The 21178-nt window shown below is 34.2% G+C and overlaps 1 protein-coding gene across 5 annotated transcripts in view; it reads left to right on the plus strand.

Moving 5' to 3' along the window:
* The first annotated feature begins 475 nt into the window (after positions 1-475).
* hth (Meis homeobox homothorax) overlaps positions 476-21178 on the plus strand; it is a 242504-nt gene continuing 221801 nt past the window's right edge. For all 5 annotated transcript variants that reach the window (XM_089706240.1, XM_089706242.1, XM_089706241.1 and 2 more), the window contains exons 1-2: positions 476-741; positions 18028-18191. In XM_089706240.1, the coding sequence (XP_089562366.1) occupies positions 727-741; positions 18028-18191 (179 nt within the window). In that variant the 5' untranslated portion in view covers positions 476-726. The remainder of the gene's footprint in view (positions 742-18027; positions 18192-21178) is intronic.

Genomic DNA, 21178 nt, shown 5'->3' on the forward strand with positions numbered 1-21178 from the left:
TCACCACGTATAAATACTTTTTTCAACAGCCCAGCTGTAAAAACATTATGTTTGGCAATAAAAAAAACATGTTCGGCTTTTAGGCTAAAATGTCCGGCCTTATATAGTGCGCAGTCCGGCCTTTGCATTTTATGGCCTGGCAACCCTATTAGCATCACATGCAAAAGTTTATAGGTATATTAATATATCTACTGGCCGCTACATCCTTAGATAATTATAGATCTGTACAGAAAAAAACATTCGAATATCATAGACGTTCCACGCGAGCAGCTCGAATATTTTGATTAGGAAAAATCGGAGGGAAACTGTAGTGTGCGCGGGAAAAGCGTGCGTCTGGTAGAGCGGCGCGCGAGGAGTGGCCGGCGGGACTGGCGGGCGCGGGGCACGGGCGGGGTGCAGCGCGGGGTGCGGGGAGCAGGGCGCTGGGCGGCGCCGGCCCCGCCCGCTCGGGCGCCGCGCTCGCCGCGCCAGTGTCTGCCCGACTGCCGAGCGCGCCGGGCCACCCGCACCCCGCGCCAGCTCGGCCACGACGCGATCCGTGTGCGTTTTCAAAACCGACCGTCGCGAGTGCACTATGACACTAGTGAGCTAGCGGGCCGCTGTGACGGTGTCGAATAATTTATGTGTATGTGTTCACGTGCTTGTGGTGTGTGTTAGCTTGGCCCGTGATTAAAAACGTTCGTGGTGGCCAGCGGAGCCTTGCACCCGGGCTCGGGGCGAGCTTTCATGGCTCAGCCTAGGGTATGTACAGTGTGCTTTACGAGAGAGATGAGTTAGGGGCGCGTAGATACCGCCAAAGATAGCTAGGCTAGACATTCACAGAGATACGGGTGCAGATTGCAGTCCAACCGGCCGAGCAATACTCGAGCCGCGCAAATGTAGAGTCGCATAAACTTCTTTCAAATCTAATGTGTGTAGGCCTCAGGGGAACGATTCGAAACGATATATTAACCGTGTCCCATCACCGGGGAACTGTTTTAACAAGTCGAACGCGAAATGAATACGTAATAGCGTTTTAGAATGCGCCGAACGAGCGCCGACGCATTACCGGCGATAATGAAAACGAAATGAACGCTTTATGGCCATAAAAAGCTTAGATAATGTAATCACAACAATAACCTGTCTCGCGGGTAATAAAAATTAAAAAATGCACATAAGGTTGTATGAGATAATGAGTCGGTCGCTCGTGAATTATGTCCGCGGACCGATGACCCGCGCCGGCGCCGCGGTAAATAAAATAAACAAGATTGTCTCTGTCCCGATTTAGTGGGAATATCGAATCTGTAAAATGACGGCCACCTGATGGCTGGTGTGTGGCGTTTTTGACAATAAATGAGATGAAATGGCATACAGCGGGGCGTCTATTGTCGACTGCTCTTATGGGGATCGGAACGGAGCAGTAAAATAGGAGTTACAAGCGGCTTTATACGCACGGTTGGGCACAAAAGGGCCTATCTCGGAAACCAACAATAAAATTCAATTGACAATGAAAAGAAAAAGTTTTTTCGTTCGCGCCACAAAGAGGCCTAACGGTGCCATAGGAGACAAGTCCCCAAAGATTTAGGGTCGTTTTGTTTTACTCAGGTAATGCACGAAATAGTTAATCCCCTTTCACGATCTGTGACGAGGCATTCGGCTGTGATGCAGGGCCTATTATTGCGATGTAACAAATGAATAATAATATTGTAAGCCATTTTGTATTCCGTTTATTGTAATTATAATTCGACTTGATATGAATTTTTATAACAATAATATAATGATTTACATGTTTGTGCAAAATAGCATATAGTTTACAATACAAAGAAATCATAACACAATCTTTCTAATCGGACACGAGTATTACAAAGAGTGCATTATTATGTAATGAGCGTATTATTTTTAATACTCGTAAGTAAGTAAAAATATTTATCACATGTCATATACAGTAGCTAATCCGATAATTAATATTATTTAATGATAAACAAATGTAAGGAATTTTGATATTTTTATCGCAAAGTATTTGGTAATCAACGCATGGATAGATTGCCGACGGCTCTGACATGCAGTGTGCATTTAATAACTTATCAAAATAATATCATTTTAAAACAAAAAAAATTGTTTTTAATAATAAACTCTGACACTTAGATGTCATCTTCTAATTCAACATCTTTAACGACCTATAACATAGAGTCATAGACAATAAAAAAAAATTTTTTATTGTTCCAAATTTGAATTTAAAAATAATTTAGCTCGCAGTTTAAGAAAATACCTATTCACAAATATGTCAACAGGTTCCAATATACGGTAAATGAAAAAAGAAACATGGCTTTAAATCAATAATATCTAGTTCTAAAAATAATTTGCTATTTTTACATAGTTTCATACTTACCATCTGATAAGCAACATGAGGTACCTACTGATACTAAAATATACTATGAAATACTTAAATAATAATATAAATAACTTTAGGTATTAATACCTAAACATAAAAATATAACTTTTTAAGAATAATATTCGGAAATAGTTGAAAAAGATGCGATTAATTTTAATCTAGTAACTTGTAGGTAATATTGCATTAGGCAAAATGTAAATCATTTAAAATACCTATAGCAATAACTAATTTAGTTTAAATAAATGTGGGTTTGATTAATTCTTAAAATCAAATAGGTATATTTATCTTTTATCCAACACAAGTAAATAAAATTCAAATAACAATAGGTACTTGAATATGTATGTAAATAGAAAATGATAGCAATCATCAACAAAAGGGCTTGATAACAATAACTCTTAGGGCCGATTTTTCTATGCTTGGATAAAACTTATCCGTCCAGAGAACTTATGGTAGGTAGTTTTATACATTACTAGCTGTTCCCCGCGGTTTCACCCCCGTGGCTCCACTCCTGTTGCCCGTAGCGTGATGATATATAGCCTATCCTTCCTCGATAAATGGGCTACCTAACACCGAAAGAATTTTTTAAATCGGACCAGTAGTTCCCGAGATTAGCGCGTTCAAACAAACAAACAAACTCTTCAGCTTTATAATATTAGTATGGATTCGACGAATAAGTTTTAACCAAGGATTGAAAAATCAGCCCTTAATGAAATAAAAATATACTTATTTATTTAGGTAATTAGGTACCTATATGCCACATAAAAATTATAAATAGTTTACTATTGTACATAATAAATAAAATCATCCTTGACTTTATTATTAGCTACATTGTTATAAAGTGCGTAACTAAAGATTTCTTAAAGATTTACGCATATAAATATATTAATATTATCTTATATATAAAATTCTCGTGTCACAATGTTAGTCTGCATACTCCTCCGAAACGGGTGGACCGATTCTCATGAAATTTTCTGAGCATATCGGGTAAGTCTGAGAATCGGCCAACATCTATTTTTCATATGTACCACGGGCGAAGCCGGGGCGGACGGCTAGTTATATATATAAATCTCGTGTCACAATGTTTGTCCTCAATGGACTCCTAAACAACTTAACCGATTATAATAAAATTCGCACACCATGTGCAGTTCGATCCAACTTGAGAGATAGGATAGTTTAAACATGTAGGTACCACGGGCGAAGCCGGGGCGGACCGCTAGTTATATATATAAATCTCGTGTCACAATGTTTGTCCTCAATGGACTCCTAAACAACTTAACCGATTATAATAAAATTCGCACACCATGTGCAGTTCGATCCAACTTGAGAGATAGGATAGTTTAAACATGTAGGTACCACGGGCGAAGCCGGGGCGGACCGCTAGTTATTAATATAATATTAATAATTGTTCAATGTACGATGGTATTTGACATTAATGTCATTGTCATTATTTGACATTTATAGGTATATGACCTAGGTTTAACAGGATAGGCTGTTGTCTATTAAAACGGCAAAACATACAAAACAGCTGTGCCCCGCGGTTTTACCCGTATTACTCCGCTCCTATTGGTCTTAGCGTGATGATATTAAAGCCTTCCTCGATACTTGGACTATCTAGCAGTGAAATACTTTTTCAAATCGGACCAGTAGTTCCTGAGATAAGCGCGTTCAAACAAACAAACTCATCAGCTTTATAAAATTGGTATCGATTTTGTATTATAGATACGGCGATTATAATAGAAAATGTTTAATTCATTATTTAATACAATAGATGTTTTAAAATGTAATACCAACCTTAATACAATATGTAATGTTAATTGTGTTAATTGATTACTCGTGTCTTTAACAGTAATTGTATTAAATAAAATAGTAATAACAAATATTCATTTACGCGGCTTCGCCCGCGTTTTCAAAGAAAAACATAGCTCCCGTTCCCGGTATCTTGGAATCTACCGAACCGATTTTGAAAGATCTTCAATTATTCTAAGAAACAGATGTTATTTTATGAAATGTCTTCTATCCTATTTTATATGTAGGTGTGAAATCTTCTTATATATAAAAATGAATCGCAAAATGTGTTGGTAAGCGCATAACTCGAGAACGGCTGAACCGATTTCGATAATTCTTTTTTTATTATATTCCTTGAAGTACGAGGATGGTTTTTATGTAGAGAAAACGTAAATATATACCACGGGCGAAGCCGGGGCGGACCGCTAGTTTATTAATAAGATATTTATGATCATCAATGTTTACCGTAAAGAAAATGCATGGAAGAAATACAAAAACTTTTTGTTTGCACTAAGTTTATTTGCGTCTATATTTAATTTAAAAAACCTCACAAAAACCTCTCTAGACGTTATAATTGCTAATTTATTCGATCGTCTGTTGGTTTTCATTATTCTTTGCGAATTTTTTGGAGTCCGTAATTGTTTTTAAAAGATATACAATAATGTAGAACTTCCCGGCGATTTTATTAGTTTTATATTATGTTTGTATGTAAAGGACTTTATACTCAACTAGCGACCCGCCTGCGGCTTTGCCCGCTTTGTTTAAAACCGAATAAATTATATACTAAAACCTTCCTCTTGAATCAAACTCTATCTTTAAAACCGCATCAAAATCCGTTGCGTAGTTTTAAAGATTTAAGCATACAAAGGGACAGAGAAAGCGACTTTGTTTTATACTATGTAGTGATTTTGACAAAACTTTAAACGGACAGATTTCATATACCTACTACACTTATGAAAAATCGGTGACAATACAATAATTTCATGAGTTTAGGCGTGTTTTTTAGCTATTTTAAAATATTAATCCCTACTATCCCTACTAATATTATAAATGCGAAAGTAACTCTGTCTGTCTGTTACGCTTTCCCGCTTAAACCTCTCAACCGATTTTGATGAAATTTGGCACATACAATCTTTAGATCCTGAGAAAGAACATAGGCTACCAAAACACCACGCGAGCGAAGCCGCGGGCGGAAGCTAGTTTACTTATAAATCTAGTAGTTTAATTTAGTAGTTCTTTAGGCTTTTAAAATATGGTGTAATAATGTGTCTAGGTATTTACCATTAACCTATAATATGAAGGTAGAATAGGTCATAACATATAATTAAGTACATACTTAACTTTGAGGAAAATTAAACTTAAAAATAACTTAATGAAATAGCTAATGTGCAATTAAATTTTCGTTTGAGTTTTATGATTTTAAAATGGCGCTTGGTTTTCAAACTCAAACAAACATTTATAAGTTAAAAATAAAATGGGGTATATAATAGGTACGTAAGTGCTTTGAAATTTGTAGAAGACAAGAAATAATAACAAATAGAAATAATAATATAATAATGAAAATTGTTTTTGTGTCTGTTTCATGAAGCAAAACCTACTTAATCTATGTTCAGATTTTCCTTACTTCTAGACTGCTGTTAGAAAGAGCTTTTAAATATTTTACACGTAGGTATATTGGTTACTAGCTTCCGCCCGCGGCTTCGCCCGCGTGGTGTTTTGATAGCCTATATTATGTTCTTTCTCAGGGTCTAAAGATTGTCTGTGCCAAATTTCATCTAAATCTGTTGAGAGGTTTAAGCGGGAAAGCGTAACAGACAGACAGACAGAGTTACTTTCGCATTTATAAAATTAGTAGGGATAGGTATTATTAATTTTATTTATAAAATAATCCTAGATGTTATCCTTACTTACCTTAGTTACTTATGTAGAGTCTCACCTTAATAAATTAATTTAATAGGTAACTAGTTTAATATTTTTCTCAAACTAATAGCTGCAAAGACTAAATCGTTTAATTTTTAAATCTTATATATAAAATTCTCGTGTCACAATGTTAGTCTGCATACTCCTCCGAAACGGGTGGACCGATTCTCATGAAATTTTCTGTGCATATCGGGTAAGTCTGAGAATCGGCCAACATCTATTTTTCATATGTACCACGGGCGAAGCCGGGGCGGACCGCTAGTAATAGATAAATTTAAAGTGTGAAAATATAAATTTCAATTAAAATTAGTCGAACTGTTAATCTTCAAATTTTGTCTTTGCTCGTACCTACTTACTGATAGGTATTTAAAACGAAATAAATCATTTTCCATTGTATGATGTATCTATATCGCTACAAAAACATATTTTATTTAAAATATTAATATTACTAAGTTGTTTATTTTTCAAACGAAAGTCCCAAATACTGGTCAATCCGTATCTCATTTATCACAATCTCCGTACACAATAAACGGCCGTAACGCAAAAGATACTGTTTTCATTAGTTGGACATAATGATATTTGCACTGTTCTCGTATTAAAATTCGTGGTGTAATAAAATTTTATTATACTGATAGGTTTTATTATCAATTTGGACGGCGATAATTCTGTTGTCCCGATAATGTGATATGGTATCTCGCTGGCTGAGCCGTTTTAGATATTGTTTAGATGTTTTTCTAGTGAAAATTGTGTTTTTCATACTTTGACGTATCTACTTACTTGATTAGTCTTTGGTATTCCATTAAAGGGGTATTTTTTGCGATTTTTAATAAGTAGGTATATACCTGTTAAAATAACTGTGTTTTACTGCTAAAGTGTTAAAGAGATTTTGATAAAATTAATCTTATTGAATAAGACGGAAAGTGAAAACGGTCTTTGGTAAACTTTGATAAATAAACGTTGTTATTTTGTTATCAATAAATAAATTTTATAAAATCATTGTATAAAAATTAATAAATATTAAAACTGAGTGTAAAATTTGCGTTGATTTCCTTAAATACCTATCTTATTCTAAAAATAATTTAATCGTATTATTTTAATAAAAACAATAATGCTCTACCTACCATTTTAACTGTAAAAACTTGTTCCGTGTTATCTATAAGGTAAGTTAGGAATAAAAATAGAAATATACTTAATATTTTATATTAAATACATGAAATAAAACCTAGTCTAAAAAGCTTAAGTTATTTATTTATTTTAAAATATTAAGTTTAAATTGTATTGACGTAATTATACACAAAAAATATCTAGATTCAGCCTTCAGGGTCTAAATAATAATTATAATATTGTAAAAAGAGCAACTATGGAGTTTCTTGCCAGTTCTTCTCCGTAGATACTGCTTTCCGAATCGGTGGTAAATGTTAAAATATGTTATGACGTTTCAAAAGTGCTTCTAGAAGAAGTCTATCTATCTATAATATAAAAATGAATCGCAAAATGTGTTGGTAAGCGCATAACTCGAGAACGGCTGAACCGATTTCGATAATTCTTTTTTTATTATATTCCTTGAAGTACGAGGATGGTTTTTATGTAGAGAAAACGTAAATATGTACCACGGGCGAAGCCGGGGCGGACCGCTAGTTGAATATAAATAAATGTTTGAGTTTGAGTTAAAATCGTAGATTATTACAAAAAAACTATCTAGTTCTAATACGGAAATCATATTTTTTATTGCGTCAATATCTACAAAATAATTGATGCCGTGTAACTAAGATGAATTTTTTTATTAAAAATTAAAATATCTATTGCAATAGCTAGACGTATTAAAATAAGTATTAAAATAATATATAAAGGTATGTTTGGTAAATCTATACTAATATTATAAAGCTGAAGAGTTTGTTTGTTTGAACGCGCTAATCTCGGCAACTACTGGTCCGATTTGTTAAAAAAAAAAAATGAATCGCAAAATGTGTTGGTAAGCGCATAACTCGAGAACGGCTGAACCGATTTCGATAATTCTTTTTTTATTATATTCCTTGAAGTACGAGGATGGTTTTTATGTAGAGAAAACGTAAATATGTACCACGGGCGAAGCCGGGGCGGACCGCTAGTTGAATATAAATAAATGTTTGAGTTTGAGTTAAAATCGTAGATTATTACAAAAAAACTATCTAGTTCTAATACGGAAATCATATTTTTTATTGCGTCAATATCTACAAAATAATTGATGCCGTGTAACTAAGATGAATTTTTTTATTAAAAATTAAAATATCTATTGCAATAGCTAGACGTATTAAAATAATATATAAAGGTATGTTTGGTAAATCTATACTAATATTATAAAGCTGAAGAGTTTGTTTGTTTGAACGCGCTAATCTCGGCAACTACTGGTCCGATTTGTTAAAAAAAAATTCTTTCGGTGTTAGATAGCCCATTTATCGAGGAAGGCTATAGGCTTTATATCATCACGCTAAGACCAACAGGAGCGGAGCACTGCGGGTAAAACCGCGGAGCACAAATTGTTGAAAATAAAACCGATACAAATGCGTAGGTACAACCCTAATAAGCTAAAGCTTACCTTCAAAGCTTCCCTTTGGCCTTTACGATTACTGTTAACGTAAAACCTAACATTACAACTAAACATATTCTTGAACAACAAATACATAAATAATTTTATTCGTCATTAATTCCAAGACGTCAATCTGCGGGTCGCTAACGGCCATTAAACTTATTATTGGCACTCACAGGAACAGTAAAGATAAACCCGGTATTGTACAGATAATAAAAACATAAGTGACGTTCCAAAATGTACATTAAAAATGCCGCGAAGTGCAGTTTTCTTTTTAAATTACGTTCCAAATTTAAATGTATAAATTCTAAAATTTTTTTGAAAGTTCGAATGTTTTTCAAATAGCCGGGATATTAATAACATAGATAATGTAATGGCTATATCCATTATCTGAACCGCGCCTATTTTATACAATTTCTTTTATAAAATCTACTCCATAGATAAAATTACATAAGTTTGATAAATTATAATATAAAATAAACTGGTCATTCCGGTTTGGGACATTCGTATAATGTGTTCAGATAAATCTTTAGCTCGATCAAAGTTTGGTAGATAAATAAGTGTGATTATTTACTTTGAAATAATTTTAATGTTATCTGTTTTGAAGCGATTTAAAGTTTTTAATAGCGAGTAATATAAAAACTCGTATGTATAGGGAATTAAGAAACTGTAGATACCTACTTCACTACATAGTATAAAACAAAGTCGCCTTCTCTGTCCCTATGTCCCTTTGTTTACTTAAATCTTTAAAACTTCGCAACGGATTTTGATGCGGTTTTTTTTAATAGATAGAGTGATTCAAGAGGAAGGCTTTAGTATATAATGGATTAAGTTTTAGGCAAGGCGGGCGAAGCCGCGGGCGGTAAACTAGTATTTGATATAAAAGCGTGTTAAAATCTTAAAATGTGGTAATGTCAAAAAGTGTTCTTTCGTTAAAAAATGTCGGTTTCTTAAATACAATATGGTCGTGTTTATAGCCAGAGTGTCTGCGAAGCTTGTCTCGAATAATATAATTAGACACTTAACAGCTTGCCAATATAGATAATTTATTAGTCTGCAATTTAAATGTCGGAATCACAAATTTTTATTAACGCTTAAATCGCGGTACAATTTTAACGGGTCGTAATCTCCTGAAATTGGGCCAAATAACTATTGTTTACTGGTTTATAACTGTTTTCATTTGTGTATCTTTCACAAAGATTGATTTCAGAGAAAAATGTCACACAAACATAAGTGCACGGAATATTATAACAAAATATACCTACATTGTCTTTAACTGAATAGGAAGTTCCTGGCCATAGAGCTATTTTTTTTTCTAAAACATAAAAACGAATAACCTAAAACGGATGACCGTCGCTTTCCGAACGCACCTACATATTTGTTATTTAAATTTCGATCTTCCATTCCATTTTTGAATTTGGATTCGCAAGCGAACCGCTCTAGATGCGTCTTCGCATACCGACAGCCTCGCTGAGAAACAGACGTGTACAATTCTCACCCTTATTTTTATACAACACGGGATAAATTAGCATACACCTATAAGTAACGTCAGTGTCATTATGTCGCCCGTACTTATGGCTCATTGTTTTATTCGTAGCGCGTTCCTTTTTCAATTTGAATATCGCTGTTCATTTTAGAATTGGTGTTCTGTAGACGCCTTAATTGCGCACTTTAGATTCAGAGCTAATTCGTTAATTTGAGACTTTATTGTAAGCGAATGTTAAAACATCCTTTTAAGGTGCTCTTAGTGAATTCATAATTGTGTTGACTCTAATCGTTTGTCATAATTTTTGCGATTCTAGCCGCGTTTGTTTCGGATATGAGTATCTTTTACTTATTTAACTTGTTAAGTATTGAGTGTACTGTTTTAAGGAGCGAAGGTAGGCGTAAAGTAGTTAACGCCATATTTACTTTACTAGAACCTTAAAGGGATATTCGCAATGATTTTGTGTTCGGTAATCTCGCTTGAAACAAAAGCTTTTAAAGAAACGGCATAATTTATACTTTAAACTAGGTAGGTATGTTCAATCATATGTGAAATTACTGATCACGTAGATAAATATCAAACAATAACCTACAACGATATTCATTTGTTATTATCGACAAGGCATTCGCAAATATATGTATCTGTTCATTTTCCCAGCCGAATCCTAGAAATCGCGCTAATCTCTCGCAGGAACATGTTCACATTCATGTCGCGTTATTTCTCACAACAGAGTACGCGTTGTTTATCGAATGTAATTCCTCTAATACGTCAGATACATTAAATAATATTAATTGAAGCGAGATGATTCAGCTGTTTATCGGCCAAGGGTTGGAAGGACAATGAACGTTGGCCGGCGCGCGGAATGCGTTCGAATTTAGAATTTTTTTCGAATTCAAAATGTTGGCGCCTATTTTGTATTTTTGTCGATAACGAGGTTTGAAATTGGAATCACGTCGGTTTGTTTAGTGGCGGTTAACGGTGTTCCATTGACAGTGATTTTATTGAGCACCCAATTATCGTTGTTTTCTCTATTAAGAATGAGATGTTTTGTACCTACCGTCGTTAATCCGTCGCTTGTCGCAGGTGCAGGGAGAGATTATTTTTGTATTGTTTTGCAAATAGTTGGGTGTTTCATTAATTGTGTATGTATTGGCTGGGTTGTTAGCACCGGGTCACGGCGGTCACACGGGGCGATGACCAGGTTATTACTGACTATCCACTACGCACACAAATCCTTTAAATGTCCTCTTAAGAATATTTATAAGTATCTCGGGATGTACGTAATGAAATAATTTGCGCTCCAATCAGCGGGTGGTTTTATCGTGGAATTAATTGACTGTTTTTATTTTAAATAATAATTTATTGAGGAAATTGTATGTTTACTGTAGACGTATTTATATAAATTCTTGTTTCTGAAAAAAAGACGAATTATAAACAGATTAAACAGATTCGCGTTAAACTACATTCTCAATTAATATTTACAATTATATACCTACTTTGTTTGTAAAACATTCACAGTGGTATATAATTTTTAAATGTTTACACAAATCAAATTCAAAGATTTATTATTGCTTTCAAGCTAGGGCTAAAATCTAGATTGTTAAAAATAGACGATCAAAAGGATACTGCAATAGAACTCTTGCGTAAAGTAAATGTTGTTTAGAAACGCGTCAGTTAAAGAATTCGGCTTTAAATAGTCAATCAAGAGTCGGTGTGGCTAATCTTATTCACACACACACAATAGAGGTAACGAACGGACAAACGGACAGACACGATAATAAGACGCGCGTGGGCGGCTTTATGTCAACGTTATTTATGATGAGGCAGCTTTTCTATTTTTTTTTTCAAACCAACACCGGCCGTTAAGATGAGTTTTTAAAATTAGAACAGCGAACGTTAACTCTTAGAAGTAAGAATTGTTTTATTCAATTTTGAAAAACGAATTTCAAGCTAATGATCGCTGGCCGGTCACATTTATGAAAGGAATGATTTTTGAATTCAATTCGAATTTATATTTGGAACGGACGACGAGAATCCTTAACAAATATTTTGTAAGCAAAAGGAAATCGTTATCTACACGACGGAATATTTACGTAAAATCTGACTAAGAAACTGTCCCGGCGATAACCGTATCTGGGTTCATGTGCCAGCTATTGACCCCACTGTTTACAATTTTACAATATAAATATATACGCGAATGATAACTAGAATCAATTTGTAAATTTAATCTAAGGCTGAGGTTAACGGTCTATTAAAACGTAATTAATTTTAATCGCAAGTCGGTGATGTAAAACTCTGAAATGACCCTTTAAATTTTATTATTTTGATACACTATTTATTGAGTAACACACATTTATATAATATAAAGCGCCTAGTCATTGTTTTAATGAAAGTCCACACGTTTGTAGGCTAAAAATTAAAAATGTTACAACGTAAAGCTTTCATCGGTTACCTTAAAACAAGCATTAACGTGCTGTTTTATACTTGAACGATAAATCTGATCGCGAATTGAATATGTCCGAACATCGTCTGTGTATTTTTATTGAAAACATTCGCTTCGTAGAAATGAATTGTAATGGTTTACTTCAAAACAGCCCGTTGGCGGGAAGCTTTGCCGTGACTCTCAATTTTGTATCCATTAAAAAAAGAATAAATTCAAATTCAAAATAAAAGTATTCTATGGAACGGTCATAAAACGATATTCGCGTTTAATTTTCGAATATTGGAACGCGGATTCGAATGAGAACTTCAAGTGCGTATTACAGAACGAGTTAGTAATTAAGGTGGGTGCGTTCGGAAATCGGTTTATTGACACGTGTTAGTGTTGGTCCCTATGCGGATGAGCAAATGGAATAATGGTCGTCTGGGCCCGCATCCGCTCGGATACTTGCAACGATACAATTTTTCAATTAAATACACCAGACAGAAGATCCCTAATAGGTGTCGTTAAGACGTCGTGTGCCCGATTTTCGATCCGACTCCGTAACGAGGCCGTTTTATTAGTATTTATGGTTCGAAACGGAACATTCTTTGCTATGAATGAATCGGAATTTACGACTAGCGCCTGCAATGTTATGCTGATAAATTTAATCGGTCGATGTCAATGTGGTTTATAAGGGTGTAGAGACGCATCTCGATTCGGCCGTATAACAGGTAATATAACCATTTTCTAAGTTTTACGGTACACGCGGTTGTAAAATCAGATAGCGTCGCATGTATTGATTTATTCCGTCGATTTAAATGATGAAGTCGCTTAATTGTAAGGAGATGCGTCACTCAGAGTGACTAAACAAAAGTTGAGACTATTAAACTAAGTTAACACCGTTATTTTATCAAACAGACGTGTTTTGAACATGATCGTCGTTGGATATCGATGCGTAATAGATCTAAAGTAAATAAATGTGATTGTAAAAAAGTATTTGTGAAGATTGGCTAGGTCTTTTATTTAACTTACATACCTATATAAAATTGCGTTGTTTCAAATAGGTACTTATTTCTGTTATTGAACTTGCACATTCTACGCACTGCTCCCCGTACTTCCATAGTAAGAACTTCAACGATTACTAACAAAAGACCATTCTATAATTATTATTAGGTATTTTCAACTATTATACATTATTCACTGTTGCTGGTCGCCCCAGACTGCCAGATGACACGGAGCAGGATAGACATACCGACTGTCTCGTGTAAGACAGAGAGGGAACATCCTAAGGGTGGCGTTTGTCCCACCCCGTGTCGCTTACAAGTGACGTCTTTCCGACCGTCTGTGGAACCCTCTAGTTTTTATATACTCTATGCTTCAAACCATATATTTACCATCTATTTGTGTATCTACAATATCCTGAAGGTGATCTTCGAAACCACAAGCTTATGACTAAATATCACCGCAAAATTCGCAGAATCAACCTCCGCTAATCTCTCAGGAATCAGAAAAAATGGCCGCGCTTTACAATATTTAAATCGAGCGATTTATTTACAAAGGAACTTGATTATGATGAACCGACTGACGTGACTTATTCACTTCAATAACCGTTCGAAACTAAATAATTAAAAAATGCCTCACAAAATTTAATCACGACCGTAAAACAAATCGAAAAGCATACGGATCGCAAAAAGCCGCACCGAAACATATTACACCGAAGATTCCCTGCGAGAAAAAACCACAAGAATGTCATTTAAAAAAATTAAAACGTACGATACTTATTTTTTTTCGTTCGCAAACCGAATGGGATAAAGGTTATCTCGGAAAAGGCGGGACGGAGCGATTCCATTTTTAAAACGTATCATTTAATTTTGGAACCGGCTTTCAAGACGTCAAAAGGTAGTCATTACATATTTTCGTAATATTTAATGGCTAGTTTTATTTTTTGGGGATGGGGCTTAGTTCCACAGATAAGCAATTCGAATTTGGAACGAATACATTTATCCAGTTGTATGTATACGTCACAACATTCGATTTTTAAGTGTTGTGTTAGTTTTTTATTAATTTGTGAGCGGTATTAATGGTTTTTGTCAAAACTACGGGAATGTAGAGACACCACATGTAAGACTGACGCATGTGTCATTTTAACATATGTGCATAATTAAATAAATTAATATCTTATAACATCGCTGTTACATTGATTAATTTGCATTGTAAGTTTTTAAAATGATTTTAGGTCATTGCCGTGTTTAAGATAGGGGTAATTTGAATTTTCTAGCATAGATTTAGGGAAAACCTGTTTTTACTTATTGACTATTGAGTTATATAATCAATCGTAAGAATGTGATGAATTAATCATGATGGCGGAATGCGAAAGTGTTCATTTAAATAACTTAATAGTTGATTTGATCAATTTTGAAAATAACTTAGTAAGATGGATTGTAGGTATTAAATAAATGTTAAAATCACAAATGAAATGTAATTAGTAATTTTCCATACAAAATGTTACTTTCTCAACTTTGCTACGCTCTTTAAGTAGGCACTTAAATCATATGTGATTTAATAAATACTAATATCAAGCACATTTATGGTCTCATAAAATTATTAAACCCGTCGATACCATTGTTTCTTAGCCAATAAAATGATGTAGTCTTGACGCCATATTCATTTAGAGCTACAGTTAATCGTGCTTATAGAAACTGCCTTATGTTATAAATGATACGGTTGAAATTTGCATAGCAATATTTGTGGTATGTTTGTGAATCGTCAACATATTAATTGTAATGTAGTTTTGAGTGCGGTCTCATATTCCTTATTACAATGGGATAGAGTTGTAATTCGCGTGATATGTGTGTGGTTTCAATATAATGATTTATTGTTGGTTTTGATGACTGCGATTACTAGGACTAGGAAATGTAGGTACTAGGCTTTGCGACCCGGGTTTGCGCGTAAATTGATTTTTGCTTCATACATGTAGAGACAGATTTCACATATTTTCAGTATTAACAAGAAGTACTAAGATAATTTTATACAAGCAGGTTTTAAATTTATCTAACAACTAGCTGTGCCCCGCGGTTTCACCCGCATTGCTCTGCTCCTGTTGGTCTTAGCGTGATGATATAATAGCCTATAGCCATCCTCGATAAATGGGCCATCTAACACCGAAATAATTTTTAAAATCGGACCAGTATAGTTCCTGAGATTAGCGCGTTCAAACAAACAAACTCTTCAGCTTTATAATATTAGTATAGATATCAAATCAATATGTAACTCAAACTTTTATAAGGTAGTTTATTGATGTTTTTGTCACTTAAATTGCGTTAAATCTGTAAAAAAAAACAAATAGAATTCTTCAGTAGTACCTACCACAATAAACAGTACAGAAAACTATTGTTTAAAATACTTCAATGAAAAACACGAAATGATAGGGTACAAGTTATAAAAAGTTCAAAGTAAATACTATGAAACTATAGGCTACCTACAAGGCTACAACGTATGAACTATGAATAAGTTAGATCTAGGCAGTTAGGCACCCTATATGCACTAACTATAATAGGAAACCTAATTGTAGGTAAAAGGTATAGGTATTGCTAACACCCGGTTAAGTATAGGGTTACCGGGTTCAATTCCCAACAGGAGTATTTTTATTATATAGGAAATATTGAAATATACCTAAAAGGCATTAAGTACTAGTTTTTAAATTATGTACTATTTAACAAAGTTGGTAATAAAAATAAATAATACCAATCAATTTGAAAACTAGCATATATTTTATACCTATCTGTAGGTATAACGGTATATAATACCAAAAAAAAACAGATAAAATACATATATAAAAAAAACATTATTGTTCGTATTAATTAGGAATAAGTACATACTTTTGAAGAACAATAGTATACAATAGTTCCTAAAAGCTGTATTGTAATGGATGCGATTGCGTCTCCCTGATAGTCGATAATAGTGGGGTAGGCGTCAAATTTAAACAGTAAAAGGGTCCTACAGGTGTGTAGGATCGATACAAAAAAGTGCCAACTCATCAAATTTGATGGACCGGTGTTTTTTATGAAACGCCATGTCATTACTGTAGCTATGGTATTTCACGAAAATGATATATTTTAAATGTGGCTTAGGGTTGGGTTCATCGGAATGTGTTTAGCCGTTTGGTAGATTAAATTTGCCACGAGCCTCTACAAAGATATTAATATAGATGTAAGTTTCTAAACCTAACTGTTACAAGATTTGTGTGTTATATGATAAAATAGTTTACGACCGTACGATTTAAAACTTCCGGAACACAATCGTTTCATAAAAATCAACTCAGCCGTTTCGTAGTTGTTTACTAACACAATGAGAATTTACGCACCAATCTACATAGATAATCTGAATCTATATACATATAATAATAAATCTGTAGAAGGGTCAATTCTGTACATTGAAAATATTGAAAAAATAAATAGCAGGGGGTGTTACTGGATCGATACCAAACCCAAATATGTGATAAAAAAATTTTTTGTCTGTCTGTCTGTATGTTCAGGCATCACGTGAAAACTAACGGTTCGATTTCGATGAAACTTGGTATAATTATACCTTATTATCCTGGGCATAAAATAGGATGCTTTTTATCCCGGAAAAATACATAGAAAAAAAATAAATCTTAAAATTTCTTAATTTTTCCGCGCGGACGGAGTCGCGGGTGGAAGCTAGTAGATAATATAGTCAAAAATAGTTACAATCAAACAATCCGCAGCCTCACAATAAAAAAAAAACTTTCCATTAGTTTTAATTGCGCTGAAGATGTTTAACCCTAAAAGCCTCCAAGCCTTAATTGATGGTTCGATGGGAGATACAGCTACATGACTCGCTCTTACTATGAATATTCAAACTGCTTTTTGTTTAATTGTTCTACGCGTAAAAGCCAATGTTAATGCAGATCGCTTGATAAAGATTTTGGACTTAATAAAAGTCGGATAAGAAAAAAGACGTGCGGCACTCGGGGACTGCCGCGGTAAAGCTATTGCATAGCATGCCTTCAAGCCACACCTCCGTGTCCGTCGGAGTGGGGAGCGTGAGGTTTTTTCGTTACGGAATTTCTGGATTCGGTCCCCGCGCTCAAGGCCCGCGATAGAAGCTATGCAATAGCTTAATAACTGCAATAGAGAGAAACAATAAAGAAGTGTATGTGAAATGAATCTGCCCCGTATCTCAAGGAGTAATATTGCAAACATTTGTCTTTAAATTATAATTTATTGAAACATATGTAAGTATGTATCTTCTACCAACTCATTTCAACATGTCTAATTAATTTAAAAAACAAGTTAACCTCCAAACTCTACATTTGGATTCAATTCTTCACCTAGTCAGACAACATAATCAAACCAACTCAATACACATCCAAACCAACTCACTCTCTATATATCGAACTAACTCATGTTTACACATACAATATCCAAATTAACTCATTATTTATATGTTTACAGTACGACGAAAGCCTCCACGGCGGGGGCTACATGGAGGGAGGGATGTACCACGAACACAGGCTGTCGCACCCCCACATCCCCCCCGTGCACTACCCCCCCGCGGCGTCGCACGCGCTGCCCGGCGAGCCACTCGTGCACAAGCGCGATAAGGACGCTATATATGGGTGAGTTGGTGGTAACGTGTGTTCTGTATTCCGTAGGTTGTGATAGACAAACTAAATAAGTTAGTGTCATCAGTAAGTTACAAATTGAGAGTTAGATAGCTAATATCTATGTATGGATGAGTGAGTGGTACTGTGTTCTGTATTTCGTAGATGAGTGAGCTTAGCAAGTAACATGAGTTAGTTAACTATCTAATAGTTTTTTTAATAAGATGTGGTAGAAGGGCGCTATTTAGGTAGGTATATGGTAGAGTGTAGTCTGTATTCCGTAGGTGAGTGAGCTTAGCTGGTAACATGAGTCTATTGACTAATAGTAGATTATTATAGGGTGCTAAAGTGTGTTATGTATTCCGTAGATGAGTGAGGTGAGCTTTCAATTAGTTATAAACATGAGTTGGTTTTAAATTGCGGATTTTCTATTGGACAAAGACGCTATTCTCTATTAATGGGTGAAGAAAATTAAATTATAGTTATCTTTGATGCATAATGATGTTATTTTGTGAGTCAGTTTGATAAAAAAACGATTGTATAAAATAATAAATATTTTGATGGACAATTGATGTGTCAGGGAAATTATCAATTATGATAGTGATTAATTATAATGAGGTGTCAGTGATACTAATATTAATAAACAAACCTTGATAATATAGTTAACAAGCCGGGTTTGCTTGCGCGCTTGAATATTAGCTATCTGTATACAAAAATATAACCAAAATAGCCATAGGAGTTTGTGACATATATGCTTATGAGTCGTCACATTTTTTTAAATTTATTTTTTTCTTTTACCCATTTATTACCTAATCATTTAAACATTGTTATTATTATTTATTTACATTAAAAAACTTAACACAAAGTGACACACCTATTATAAAAATAACAACATCATCTATAAATGTTGTTTTATGATAGAATAGAACCCACGACCTTCCCACTGAGCCATATCTCCATTAATGACAGTATTAAATGATATTAAGTATATCAACAATGTTTTCGTTAATCCATAATCGCACCCATATGCACAGTAGCTTATCAGTTATCACTGATAACGATAAAAAGTAAAATTCAAAAACACAAGATTATAGGTGGCATAGATTTTTGAAATGTAGGTTCATGTTATATTTGATTCTAAAGGTTGTTTGGCTGGTAGAGAATGCTGTGTAGTTATAGAGCCGTTTTTGGGTTTTTTATTTGAATAATTTTGCGTTTAATTTTTATAAGTATTTAAATTAACATTTGAAACAGAGATAAAGTTGTTTATGTGAAAAATAAAAGGCATTTAGATTATTGGCTACCTACTTACTTTTTACATTATTTTAAGTATTCCATTAAAACTATATTATCTTACTTAAAAATTATGGATTGTATCCAATACAAAACGACATATCTATTCTCTATACTTCTATACTAATATTATAAACAGGAAAGGTTTGTATGTATGGTTTTCACGCATAAACTACTGGACCGATTTTGATGAAATTTGGCACAGATAATCTTTAGACCCTGAGAAAGAACATAGGCTACCTTTTATTGCGAAATATGTACCACGGGCGAAGCCGGGGCGGACCGCTAGTATAAAATAAAATTGGGATGCTGGTCTCATACTTACATCTGATGTAATTTGTATGTATGTTTATTTCTATCAAAAATACAATCCTCTATTTGTATAGTATAAATTAAGTGACGTCACTTACCATTTTAACGATGTACTCGTTTAATTGTAAACGTATAATTAAGTTACTTAATTTAATCAAACTAAGTGCCTAGACAAACAAGTTATTCTAGTATTTATGGTAATTAAATTTCAAAACTACTTGTTAAGTAACTAAGTTAGAACTAAGTATAAATCTTATTTAAATATGACAGAGGTGTGATATCTGCGGATCATCTCGGTTATCTGATCGAAAGTTGTCGAGCCTTTTGTGGTGTGAGTGATCGCGGGAGAAACATAAGTTTATAGAGTTGTTTTATGAGACAATGGTATTGTTTACGTTTTTTGGTAGGATGTAAAATTTTTAATATTTTTGACGTGATGATTAGGTATTTTATGTAATTCTTGTCTAGTAAGTTTTAGGTTAAAAAAGTATATATATTGTGTAAGAGTTAATTTCAGCAGTTTCAGCTAGTTTAGCGGAATCTGATGGTAAACCAGACGAGTAGAAAAAATATCTACCTACCTATCTAGGTAACTAGATATTAAATATGTGTTAATCACACGTTATTATTTCGAACAGATATTGACCAATGTGCTCACTCGAACATCTTCATTTTATTTGCCTACATTGCGGTATTATTTCCCAATATTTATTTAAAATAAAAGCATCATAACAATTAGCTATTAGCCATTCAAAATCCCACCAAAATCGGTCCATCCATTCCTACCATATACAAACATACACAGTGTCCGCTGTCACTCGCGCCACAATAGCGATTTTATCACATCACGTGCGATCTCCAAGTTATCTGAATGCTCAATTATTAGTTTTATAGCGCATTAGTATAGATAATCTGGATTTTGTGACCTTTGTACACTTGCACTTTGGTTTTTCACTTTTAAGAGAGATTGTTTTGTAAATTCGGTAGGTTTTAGGTAATTTCTTTGGACTATATCATAACAATTGATAATGGAGCAAGGTTGTAAGCGTGACAGTAGAGGGTACCTATAGCAAAAAGTATTTTTTAAGCTATTGCATAGCTTCTATCGCGGGCCTTGAGCGCGGGGACCGAATCGAGAAATTCCGTAACGAAAAAACCTCACGCTCCCCACTCCGACGGGCTCGGAGGTGTGGCTTGAAGGCATAGCATGCAATAGCTTTACCGCGGCAGTCCCCGAGTGCCACACGTCTTTTTTTGTATTTGAATGGAAATTATATTGCCTACTTGATACAAAAACCATCATGTCAAATTTAATTCAAATTGAAGTGGATACACTTAATTTATTGACTAATTTTTATGCATTATGACAACTAGCTTTTTGCCCACAACTTCGCCCA

This window comes from Colias philodice, chromosome 18 (genome assembly GCF_061535455.1).
Source record: "Colias philodice isolate Cphi_HAF_F1 chromosome 18, ilColPhil1 Martin Lab GWU primary, whole genome shotgun sequence".
In the NCBI taxonomy this organism is placed as follows: Eukaryota; Metazoa; Arthropoda; class Insecta; order Lepidoptera; family Pieridae; genus Colias; species Colias philodice.